At 35.0% G+C, this 12,695-nt stretch overlaps 1 protein-coding gene across 4 annotated transcripts in view; it reads left to right on the top strand.

Moving 5' to 3' along the window:
* Helz (helicase with zinc finger) overlaps window positions 1-12,695 on the top strand; it is a 164,684-nt gene that overhangs the window by 39,771 nt on the left and 112,218 nt on the right. For all 4 annotated transcript variants that reach the window (XM_076870584.2, XM_076870583.2, XM_076870586.2 and 1 more), the window contains 2 exons: window positions 6,607-6,731; window positions 8,951-9,007. In XM_076870584.2, the coding sequence (XP_076726699.1) occupies window positions 6,607-6,731; window positions 8,951-9,007 (182 nt within the window). The remainder of the gene's footprint in view (window positions 1-6,606; window positions 6,732-8,950; window positions 9,008-12,695) is intronic.

Genomic DNA, 12,695 nt, shown 5'->3' with positions numbered 1-12,695 from the left:
AATAGGAATTTAAAAAAACATTTTTATTTTGAAAAAACTACAGATTAGAAAGTTGCAGAGATAGCACATATACCCTTCCTACTTTTTCTGGATTGGTTGCATATTATATAACCAGAGAACAGCGTCAGAACCAGGAAATTCACATTAGTCCAATGAGTGTGTGTGTTCTGTGTCACATTATCATATGTAGATTTATGAAGCCATGAAGAATCAAGGAACAAAACTGTTCCATTACCATGATTACTTCCCTTGTGCTCTCCCTTTATAGTTACAACCACCATCCTCCCTGCCTTTACTAACCCTTGGCAATCTCTGTTCTGCTCTTATCATTTTGTGAGTGTTCTATAAACAGAAATCATACAGTATGTGACCTTTGAAGATGACTGTTTTCACTCACTGTATAGTACATTCAAGTTGTGCATGTCAGTAATTCACAATTTTGTTCTCCAATAGGAATTTAAGACTTTGCGGAATTAGATCTTGACTTTCACTCATTATTTCCCCTTTATGTTTATTAACTGTTTGTTGTTGTTGTTTTGTTTTACCTGTGCTGGGGGTTGAACTCCGGGCCTTATGCATGCTTGGGAAGTGTTCTATCACTGAGTTATATCTCTAGCCCTATTAACTGTTTTAAGTAAAAGGTCTTCTGTTTAAATTGATAGGAATAAGCAGTTAAATTATAGAATAATGATATTGGGATAGAATATAAAATCAGAAAAGTGAAAGTTTGTTTAATATTTGAGTTAAGTTTGAGGACGGTTATACTCCCTGTAAAACTAAGTTTTTTAAAAGAAATATGAGTAGATGTTTAAGGAATAGTCTTTGAACTTATATGAACTCAGCTGTAGGAGTCTTATGGTTATCTGACTAACTTTGAAATGCCTAGATTTTCTAATTATGCAGTTATAATCATGAGGGATTATTTTTTATATATTTCATGTTGTTTTTGACTCAGAGAATACTTGTTAGTGTTAATTTTATATTAACTAGTTATATTTCTACAAAAAAGGAAATTTAAAATAAATGATACCTTGCCTTTATGAAATCTCATTAAACTGTACTGAAGGGCAAACTGAAATTAAAGATGATTATAAACAATTGAAAACAGCTCTCTCCCACTTGCCTAGTGTGTGTGTGGGGTCTTGGGTTCAATCCCCAGTACTGCAAAAACAAAAAGAAAACTGAAAACAAAAAATCAGAGCTTTCTCCCATGGGGCAAAGAAAATTGTCAGAAGAGTAGCAAAATGCCTGTGCTTTTCTCAGTAAGCAAATTAGTGGGAAAAAGAAAAATTAGCAATTTAACTATGGAAACAATGAAATAAAGGAGTGTCTGAGCAGAGATTTGAAAAGTCTTGCTTTTTCACAGTTAGGATTTCTCTTGGAGGCCTACAACAGAGATGGCAAAATCTTGACTTCTGAAACTGAGAGGGAGGCAATGAAGGAGGTTTTTTTTTTAAAAAAATATTTTTGCATTTTGTTTTTTAATATCTGTATTTATTTTATTTATTTTTATGTGATGCTGAAGATTGAACCCAGTGCTTCACATGTGTGAGGCAAGTACTCTACTGCTGAGTTACAACCCCAGCTCCAAGGAGTTTTAAGATAGAAAAATACAGTTAAACAGATTTTGTTCTACAGAAAAATCTTCTTAATCCAGTTGCTGAACAGTTACCAGAGGTTAACTTTGCTATAATCACACAGAAAATGAATCTGTGAAGTTAGGTTCCTTATGAAGAAGTCAGAAGCACTCTAAGCAGCCAGTTCTCTTTTTCTCTCTCATGCACACATAGGCTACTGTTGCAAATATCATTTTAACAGTGCTGTAAGTAAAAAGTTTATTCAAGCATGGCAATGAAATAAAATCCTTTTATGATATTCTATGGAACCAGATTTCAGTTGTTTTTATGCTTGTGTGGTCAGTGTTTTAGTTTGTGATTATTTTATACAATGAGGAAATTGAGGAACACTAAAAGAATTAGTGTTAACGTTTAAACTGGAGCACTGAAAATAAGCCAGAAGAAATGACCTGTGTTTCTATAGAATGAAAACATACAGCAAGAAGGCACCCAAGAGTCTTCCTAGTGACCTGCAGGTGAAGAAAAGGGGACTTCCAAAAATAAACAGATTTTAACATTAAAATTCACTGTACACCCAAGGGGGCTGTGAGATCATGAAAACTTTTGTGACAGATTAAAGAATAAATACTGAAAAGAGGAGGGTAATAGAGATTTACAAAAAAGTTTGTTAAGGTGTTTAAAGCTAAACACTTAGAACAGGTCTAGGTAATAAATACCTAATTTTTAATAGTGTTAGGGCTTTTTATTTTCCTATGCATTTCTTCCCCCCGCCCCCCAGGGCTTTGTGGATGCTAGGCAGTTCTCTACCACTTTGCTACATCCCCAGTTTTCCTATATCCTTTTTTTTTTTTTTTTTTGGTACCAGGGATTGAACTCAGGGGCACTCAACTACTGAGCCGCATCCCCAGCCCTAATTTGTATTTTATTTAGAGACAGGGTCTCACTGAGTTGCTTAGCACATCGCTTTTGCTGAGGCTGGCTTTGAACTGGCGATCCTCCTGCCTCAGCTTCCCGAGCTGCTGGGATTGCAGGCATGTGCTACTGGGCCTGGCTTGTATGCACCTTTTAAAGGAAACATTTTTATCTGCAAAAGACCTTGGTAGGAAGGACATCAACTGCACAAAAGCTATAACCCACATATCCAAAAGCATCTGTTTACAGTTAGAAGAAAGGAGAAGACAAGGGAAAGGGATGAGGTAGACAAGAATTATGTAACAAAAAATTAGCAACAAGGACACTTGGTGAGATACTGGTATTTGCCACTGTTCTTATTTGATTTTTTTTTTTTTTTTTTTTTTTCTTATTTGATTTGTAATACACTTTTTGATACTTGAAACAGATGGCCATTTTAACCTTCAGTTAATAACTTGATTTAGGCCTTCCACTCTTTTGGAGTCTGTTTATATACTTTTGTCCCCTTCCCCAAATGTATACTTTTATGTTTGTGGTGAATGGAATCATTATAAAAAAATCAAATGGGTGATTTTTAGGAAGGGAAATAATTTCAATTTTGAGAGTGATTATACCTAAGCAGTGACTAATTTCACTTTGTTAATAACTAAAGGATTTAGTTTTTATGATAATTAAAAAATTTCTTTTGAGAATTTTTGGAAAAATGCCTTAATAGACTAAGCTTTTCAATAAGAAACTTTGGAAAGAACTAAGGATTTGATAAAAGAAATTACCTAATATGGGTCTTGTTGCTGAATAATAAAGAATAACATTCAATATTTTTTATTTTTATGTGGTGCTGAGGATTGAACCCAACGCCTTGCACGTGCTAGGCGAGTGCTCTACCACTGTGCCACAGCCTCAGTCCCCAAAAGGAATTGCATTTTAATTGTTACTTTTTTTTCCCTTGTGAATAGCCAAAGTTTATCTAACTGTAACCAAGGCTATTTGTTTTTTGAATGGATACTTCTTTTATATTACTTAAGTTTTAGTACAAAGCATTTCAATTAAGACATATTTCAAATGTTAGAAAATATTCCAAAAGTTCAGAGTGAAAGGGGATAATGGACTTGATTGCAAAAACACAGCTGAGGTGTGAGGAGTGCACACTTCCTCTTTTATAACTCCTAGTGGTCAGAAAGAGGCAATTCAGTCTGAGACCAGCTTAAAGTAGAATCTCACACATATTTGGTGGGAAGAGAATTTATCTGCAAGAAAAAAAAATTTTTTTTGGTATTGGGTATTGAACCTAAGGGTGCTATACCCAGCCCTTTTAATTTTTTTATTATTATTTATAAATTTTTTTTAGTTATATAAGCACATAATACCATCATTTTATTTATTTATTTTTAAGTGGTGCTGAGGATCAAACTCAGTGCCTCATCCTTACCAGACGAGTGCTCTACCACTGAGCCACAAACCCAGCCTTATTTTTTATTTTTGAAATTGGGTCTCACTAAGTTTCTGAAATTGGCCTTGAATTTACGATCCTCCTGCCTTAGCCTCCTAAGTTGCTGGTATTACAGATGTGTGCCACCTCACCCAGTTTTTGGCAAGGAATTTTACTGTGGCAGTGGAAGATCAAATCCAGGGGAGCTTTACCTCTGCACTTTATTGTCAGCCCTTTTTATTTTCTTATTTTTGAAACAGAGTCTTGTTAATTTGCTGACGCTGGTCTTGAACTTGTTATCCTCCTGCCTTAGCCTCCCAAGCTGCTGGAATCAACAGGCATGTGCCATTGCACTGGGTCCGGTGGACTTTATACAGTGTGGTCTTCTACTAATATTTAAAGGGAACATTACTTTGAAAATAATTTGGAAAAAAATACAATTTCCAAAATATTTTCTTTTCAGCAAATTATTATTATTATTATTATTATTATTATTTTTTACAAAGAAAGCTAAAGTATGTACAAACTAATAATGGACTCTTGGACTTTGTAGTAAAGATTGTAGTAAAGATAAAGATTGCCCTATTATTTGAAGCATTAGTAGTTGCTGTGAGAAATAATCTCAAATGACAAGGCATATGTTAGAAATGTGTGAGCCTTGTGATTGTATTAACTAAATCTACACAGGTTTGCAAACAATTTGGGTAGCTTTTTTCATGGCCATTGCACTACTAGATTCCTAATTAATCTTGCTGGTTTTGGTAAAGGCTAATTCTTAATTGCTTGGGAATATCTAATGTTGACATTTGCAGTTTCTATTCTTGTGCATTTTAATGCCAAAGAATCTTTTGTCACTGTCAAAAATATGAGAATTTTATTTAGCTAATAAATCTGTAGTTTTAAAAGCTCTTAAGTAGCCAGAAATCATAGGTTGAACAATATTTTTCACTGGAGCACTTTTCTTTCTCTCTTTTTTAATATATATATTTTTAGTTGTAGATGGCCACAATACCTTTATTTTATGTATTTATTTTTATGTGGTGCTGAGAATTGAACCCAGTGACTTAAATGCTAGGTAAACGCTCCACCAATGCTAGGTAAACGCTCCACCACTGAGCTATAGCCCAGCCCACTTTTTTCTTTCTGTAGAGATAGTGTCTCACTTTGTTGCTCAGGCTTGTCTCAAAAATCGTGGGCTCAGATTATCCTCTCTTTAGCCTCCTGGAATAGATGGGACTACAGGCATCTTCCACCAAGCCTGCCTAGAGCCTTTTAAAAAAATTGACCATGTAGTTTTTTGTTTGTTTTTAATTGACAGTGCACATATTATAAGGTACAATGTAATATTTCAAGACATGGATAACATGATCATAGCAGGGTATACCTGTGTCTCAATGGGCAAAGATGTGACTTATGCAGTAGAGGGGGAGAAATAAAGAATGTCCACGTGCTTCTGCCCTTTCAATGCTTTATTCACTCAAATCAGTCAATACAACTTCACTCTATAGGTTCTTAATCAAGAAAATGACAATCCTTATTGTTAGGCACTGCAGTAGACACAATCAATCCACAGCAATCACTGCAAACACTCTTAATCATGACAGGCTCATGACAGACATTCCCTCTGCATGCTAAGCTCAATTGCCAGATCTAAAGTCTCAAGCCTTTGGCTCTAAGTCCAGCAAGTGCACACTTACTCAGACCACAGCGATCATGTCAGGAACCAAGGCAGACTTCTCCTGGGGTGGAGCTGACGGCTGGTTGAGGAGAGGGTTGTAGGGATAAGTTGCAGTTCTCACAGGGTCAAGATGTGGCTGTAGAGTTTGAGAGCAGTGAGGAAGATGCAGAGGATCAGGCAAACGATGAGAAGAGCTGGGATGTCATTGCAGGTCCTCATCAGGCTCTCCAGCATGAGGGCATCACTGTTGGCTGGCTGAATGTCTGTTCATTTGCTCCATCATTTATACTAAATTTTGGGGCTTCTGACCACTCTTTCAATCCCTATCAGCTGCCACTGTATTTCTCAGTGACGTTATATGCCCTGGGGTTAAAACATCTGGTCTGGTGGTCTCCATCCTGATTTTTTTGCTTCTCCCCCTTATTGGGGTGAGGGCAACCTGACAGAGACTTCACTCTGAGCTTATCAGGGTAGTGATAAGGGAGAAGTGATTTGTTTATGTCAGGGCTATGCCTGATGATGATAATATTGGAGGCATTCTTGGTGAGACTGCAGATTTCAAAGTGGAGTTTTAAAATGGAGTTGCTTAGGCTAAGGCCTAAGGCCATACTTACAATCTGTTACTTAAAACATTTATATTTTTTTGTATTGGAAATATTACAAATCCTCTCTAATAGCTATTTTGAAATGTACAATTAGTTGTTGCCAGAAGTAGTTATCCTACTGTACCATAGAACATGAGCTTTTCCTCCAATCTAGCTGCATATTGGAGGACTCCAGTTCTCCCCATGATTTTGATGTGATTGTAATTGGCTATAGGTTATGGTTTAATATGTTCATTGGCACAAGTTTTCTCTGTCCTTCATGTCTTGGACAGATGTGAAACACCAATGTTTTCCTCATGTATTTGTAGTTATTCTTTCATGTATGGAAGCCATGCTTGTGTTGACATTATAATTAAAATGTGTATCAAACACCACATTGTTAATGATGCTATTCTTTGATGGCAGTGCTGGGAGAAGGACTGGCCAAGGGAGAGGGTGCCTTTCGGACGGTGCTTTGCTGCATGCAGCTGAAAGGAAAGCTCCAGCCTGTATCCACCATCCTTGCCAAGTCACTGACGGGAGAGTCCCTGGTATGTTGATGGGCTTGAAATTTGAATGCCTGAACACCTTTGACTCCTTAGTTGTGTTATGGGAAAAAAATAGTGTGCATTTTTCCTCTTAGGTCTTCCTTTCAGAAATCAAAGTTCATGAGACTCTTGAGATTTTCTGTTGAGAAGCTTATTTTTTTCCTTTAACAAAATTATGTTTAAATTATTGGATTGTTTTAGCTTATAATTATGTATTTTAATATCACATGTACTTATAAAATATTTTAAAGTATAGGATTACTAAATGATTTCCTTTTTTAAAAATTTTTTTTAGTTGTTGATGGACACACAATATCTTTATTTATTTTATGTGGTGCTGAGGATTGAACCCAGTGCCTCACACATACGAGGCAAGTGCTTTACCACTGAGTTTCAGTCTCTTCCCCTTAATGATTTTCTTTAAAAATACAGTTTCATAGAGCCTCAAAGCATCTTTTAAAATGCTTCTTATAGTATTCTTAAATTAAGCCATTTATTTTATAAAATTTGTTAACTATTGTCATTTGAGAAAAAAAATTGTTTAAACTTGTCTAGACTATATAATAATTTTGTTTCTGAAGATGGTATGTGTATAAATTAATATCCATAACCACTCTGACAGAATTATGTAATTATTCAGACTTAGGACCTATCAAAAAATATGTAGCATTCAATTTTCTGAAAAAGTTGTTTTGGTTGAGATAAATGAAAGAGTACGTGTTTTGAACTTTAGAGTTGATAATCTATAGAAATTGAAAAAGAGGGGCTGGAGTTGTAGCTCAGCTGTACAGTGCTTGCCTCATACATGTGAGGCACCGGGTTAGATTCCCAGCACCACATATAAATAAGCAAAAAAATAAAGGTCCATCAACAACTAAAATAAAAGAAAAAAAAAAAAAAGAAAAAGAGATAGTAACTTTTTTACCAGTTGTTAGTGGTATAAACATGGCTGATATTTTTCAGGAATTATAATGAAAAATAGTGAAAACAAGAAATGTATATGTATACTTTGCTGTGCAGTGTGTGACTTATTCGTACTTCTGAATTGATACGAAAATCTAGGGCACAGTTACATTTTCACTGCAAAGATATATATTGGGTACAAAAATAGAAATTAGGAAAGTACTTTGTAGATTTTAAGATATTGGCCCATCTCAGGGTAATTTAGTCATTTTCTAAGGAATTATTATGTGGTGAATTCTTTTTTTAATTGTCAGTGTCTCTTGATTTCACACACTTTACAAATGAATTTAAAAGTAAAATATATTATGAATATAGCAAAATTAGATATTAATTCTAAATAGATAGTCAAGAGTACCTCTCATTTATAATTAAGATAATCCTATGCTTTTTTTTGCGCGTAAGCTAAACTTTTTACAGTTGTACCCATCGGGCTTTTAAATTTAGAACTAGTAAAAAGTAATTTGCTTATAAATCTCAAGTGAAATTTGAGTTTTAGAAACATGAATATTTTCCTTCAATAACTTCATTATTGAGCCATATTTAAAGCAGTATGCTCATTTTATGTGAATCTTGGAGTCATAGATAACTGTTTTGAGTTCTCCATTTTCCATATATAAAATCATTAATCCTAGGGGAAAAAAGTAAAAAAATTTAGATTTATTTTTAATTTCACTTACATTTTGCTGTACAGGGATACCTGTTTGAATTTTTTATTGAATTAATTTTAAACTCTTTTTTTATAAGGTGCATACAGAGTCATGCATACTGAATTAGTTTTTCCTGTTAACCTGTTTTTTTGTGTTTTTTTGAAATTGTAGATGGGCAGTATGCCTTTATTTTGTTTATTTTTATGTGGTGCTAAGGATTGAACCCAGTGCCTCAAATGTGCTAAGCAAGTGCTCTACCACTGAGCTACAGCCCCAGCCCAGTCCTGTTAACCGTTTTAACCTTTCCCCATACACGTGTAGTTCTATTACCAGCATTAGTGGTAATCAGATCCAGGGATGAGGATAATTTTGTTTTTTAAAGATAAACTTCCGAAATGATGGAGGAATGCAGAGCTCAGTAGCCATAGTAAAGAATGAATATTCTGATTTGACTGTGTCTCAACAGTGGAGTGCTTTCTTGGTGTGTGTGAGGCCCTAGGTTCAATCCTCAGCACTACAAACAAACAACCAATCAACCAAACAAACAAAAGAATAAGAAAACAGAAAACTAATCTTGTAATTTGTTTTCTCTTTTTTATTTCACCCTTTTAGAATGGGATGGTAACAAAAGATTTGACAAGATTAAAAACTCTTCTCATGGAAACAGAGGTAAGTTGGCTTCAGGAAATCTCTTTGGAAGAGTCTGACTCTGAGTGGATGGTGAGCTTTGGGTGTTAAAATTTGAAAAATCACTGTGGCATCAGCCAAGCAGGCAGGGGTACAAAAGTGAACAGTGGGACCTTCCGTCTCCCCTGTGACCCAGTTGAGTCCTGTCCTAGGAATGTTGCTTCTTCTTATGTCTTCTCTGCATCCCAGGTCTTCTGTTCTGTTCCTAATTCTTATTGGTTGTCTGGCTGCCAAATAGAAGAGATGTTTGGGAAATTTTAATTTTTAAGTACGTTTGGCTGTTAGAAAATGCGTGATAATATAAAAACAAAATAAGATATTCCATATGCTAAAAGCAAAGAAATTCTGTGACTTTTGGATTTTTTTTTGGATTTTTTTTTTAGGGAATGGGTTTAGGAGACAGAAATTATGTGTATCAAAGTAAATGGTGAACAAAAATGTGCTCCAGTGAAGGACTGGAAACAGTGAAGGACTTGTTGTCCCTGTTGTTGATAGGGACAATAATGGCATGTAAAAGGCATTTTATTAATCCCACATTTTTATTCCTCATCCAATATATATATATATAAATTTTTTTATTAAATGTCCTGGTTTAAAAAGAGCCATTTTGTCAGCTTTTATCATAAGTGGAAGCCCATGTAAGGTGATTATTTGATTTGCCTTATTTTTTAAGGAATTGAGCACCTGCTGTGTGCTAAGTACTATGCTTGGTGCTGGGGATATAGCCTTAAACAAGACACCCCTGGTCCTTGCTATCTGGGAAGTTAAAGTCTTGGGGAGGAGATAGACAATAAATGAATTAATCAAACAGTTATAGGCACATTTCATATCAAGGGAAAAGAATTAGCTTTGCTGCTGGAGAAAGAATCACTGGATCAGGTGGCCAGGAACTGAGATAGTTAAGCTGAGAGTCGAGAAGCTGTTGGTCTCCACAGGAGGGTGCTACAGCTAGGGGAGATGGTTAGGCAGAGACTTGGGTACCAGCCTAGACCTCCTGTGATTTCCTTTCTCATTGCAAATCTAATAACACATCCCAGCTAAAACTAACAGCCAACAAAGAAAACAGTTAAGGATTATAAAAACTGAATGAAGAACTGTTCTGCTATTATCAGATCTTTTTTTTTTTTAAGTCATTTTCTTTGTCTTATGTTACCGTATTATGAATTAATCAAGAATCACTAAGGTCTCATTAATTTCAAAGCCATTTCCTTTCTTGTATATGCGTAAGTCTTTAATTTCTAAGAAATAACAAAACAGTTATAAATGTTTGAGACTTTAAGAATATAAAATAAAATGACCTTTCATTTTATCAAGATTTTTGAATTTGCTCTTCCCTTTCATTGCCTTAACTGAATTAATAGCTTTATAAACCTGGTAATGACACACACATACCATAAAATTTTTATTTTTAAGCCAGGCATGGTAGTGTATGCCTATAATTCCAGTGATGTGGGAGATGTGAGACAGGAAAATTGCAAGTTTGAGGTCAGCCCTCAAACTTAGTAAGACTCTGTCTCAAAAAAAAAAATAAATAAAAGAGCTGGAGACTAGGTTGTGGCTCAGTGGTAGAGTGCTAGCCTAGCACATGCAAGGTGCTGGGTTAGATCCTCATTACCACATAAAAATGAATAAATGAAATGAAGGTATTGTGTCCAACTACAACTAAAAAAAAAGGGGGGGGGGCGCGGGAGATGTACTTCAGTGGTAAAGCACCTCTGGGTTCAATCCCCAGACCAAAAAGCAAAATAATTTTTACTTTCAATGTTTATAATCCTGTTACATGTAAGGACACAAATACTACTTGCTTCTTTATTTTATGATTATACCACTAGAAGAAGTGACTTAAGTTTTGTTTGTAATTTCTATGTGAACAGAATAATATTCTTTTTGGTTAGCGAACTGGTAATATTTAAGAAAAAAAATCCATCTTGGAAAAACACGCACCCTGCTTCCCTTACTAATGTACACGCAACAAATTTAGAAGTAACAGTAATTTGTTATTTAGGGATTGAACTGAGCTGTTATTTAACTTGTAAATGTTAGTGGATGAGGATCAATACTTGGACCAAAAGCTTGATTCATAAAAACAAAAACGTTAAACATTCCTTAGTGAAGTATGAAGTGTCTAATCAATAGATTTGATTGTGAATTTGAAAGAGGTGTAGCAGTGTAATCTGTGGCTTTTTTCCCTGAAGGTGTCAGTAAAGACTGAATATCATAAACTAACAGATAATTACCCATCTGTTTTGGGGTCTGAGCACATAAAAAGAGTATTTAAAAACAAAAATGAAACCTTGGAACCTAAAAGACAGGATAGCCAGTAGTCAGCCAGGCTCAGGCTTGTTTTACCATTGTTCCTGGTGAGGATGTCCACTTCACCCATGAGCACTGGTTGAGACCTGTTGTATCAGCACAGACTCAACTGCTGGCTCACAGTCATCCCTGATGCTACATGGAATGCATCATGTGTTTGTCCCTTCCAGCAGTTGTAAATGTTTTAGATTTATTTGATGGTCCAAACATTTCATTGCCATTGTTTCTCTTTTGCATTTGGTAAGCTAATTTTGATAAGTTTTAAAGAAAAGGTCTTAATTGCCAACATGGTGTTTGTATATTTACCGTGGAGTGTGCTAAGGCACATGGAAGACTGATTTGTTAACACAAGGTATTGAGATTTTTTTCAAGAAACAGTTGTCAAATCTCAAAGTTTGATTTAAATGTGAAGTTTGCTAATGCACTACTGAACTTTAAATCTCCAGCACAATCATTGTAAACATAGGGTTTGTCTGTATTTTCCTAAATTGATTTCTGGCTTCTGATCTGTAATTATTGGAAAACTATTTCCATTTTTGCCTGTTTTGGTAAATAGCCATTATTCAAATTTAAAATACCTCTAATTTAATGCCAATAAAATTGGTTATAACCAAATTTTAAATTAATAATGATTCCTCCTTAAATAAAGAATATGTGTTAAATTTTTTCAGGCTTGAAGCGAGTTGTTTAGCTTTTATAATTATACGTTCTCTTAAATAGAGTCATATTTTAAGAGTTAGTAGGGGTACACATAGACCTGGCTTATAAAATTTAAAGAGATTTTTTTGGTGTGTCTTTTTTAATAAACATATAATAGTGTGTATAATAATCATTTCATTCCTGTTTTACTGTTTGTGTATTTTTATATTCAGTTTCTCATTTTACAAAAAAATGGCTTATCTTTAGAACCTGATTAGTAAGTAGGTTGGTGGAAAATCAGAAGGCCCTTTTCTGTAGAAACAGTATTACAGTGATTTTGTTCTAGCCCAAGCTAAAATCTTCAATTTGATTAACCACATATAAAGGACAGTGACATTATTATTGCAGCCATTTGACATTTATGACATTATATTCTTTCTGTAAGACATTCCAAATTTCATCTTAGGATACTGAGTTTCCTGCTTTTGATTCAGTTTAACATTTACTTGGACTACTCAAGGCTCTGGATGGCTGAACTGTGTGTGGAAAGCTCTCTAGAGAGCCATTTGAAGAAGTACGTGGTGAATGGAAACATAAGCAGGGAGAGGAGAGGTGAACACTGCAGAGCAGAGCAGAGCACAGTTACTGAATTTATAGGATGAGGACATCTAAGTAAAGACCCAGAAGTAACTTGGTACAGTGTAATTGGCACACAGTC

This window comes from Callospermophilus lateralis, chromosome 11, assembly GCF_048772815.1.
Source record: "Callospermophilus lateralis isolate mCalLat2 chromosome 11, mCalLat2.hap1, whole genome shotgun sequence".
Lineage (NCBI taxonomy): Eukaryota > Metazoa > Chordata > Mammalia > Rodentia > Sciuridae > Callospermophilus > Callospermophilus lateralis.
Note: the sequence above shows the minus strand (reverse complement) of the source record. Positions and strands in the feature narration are given on the sequence as shown.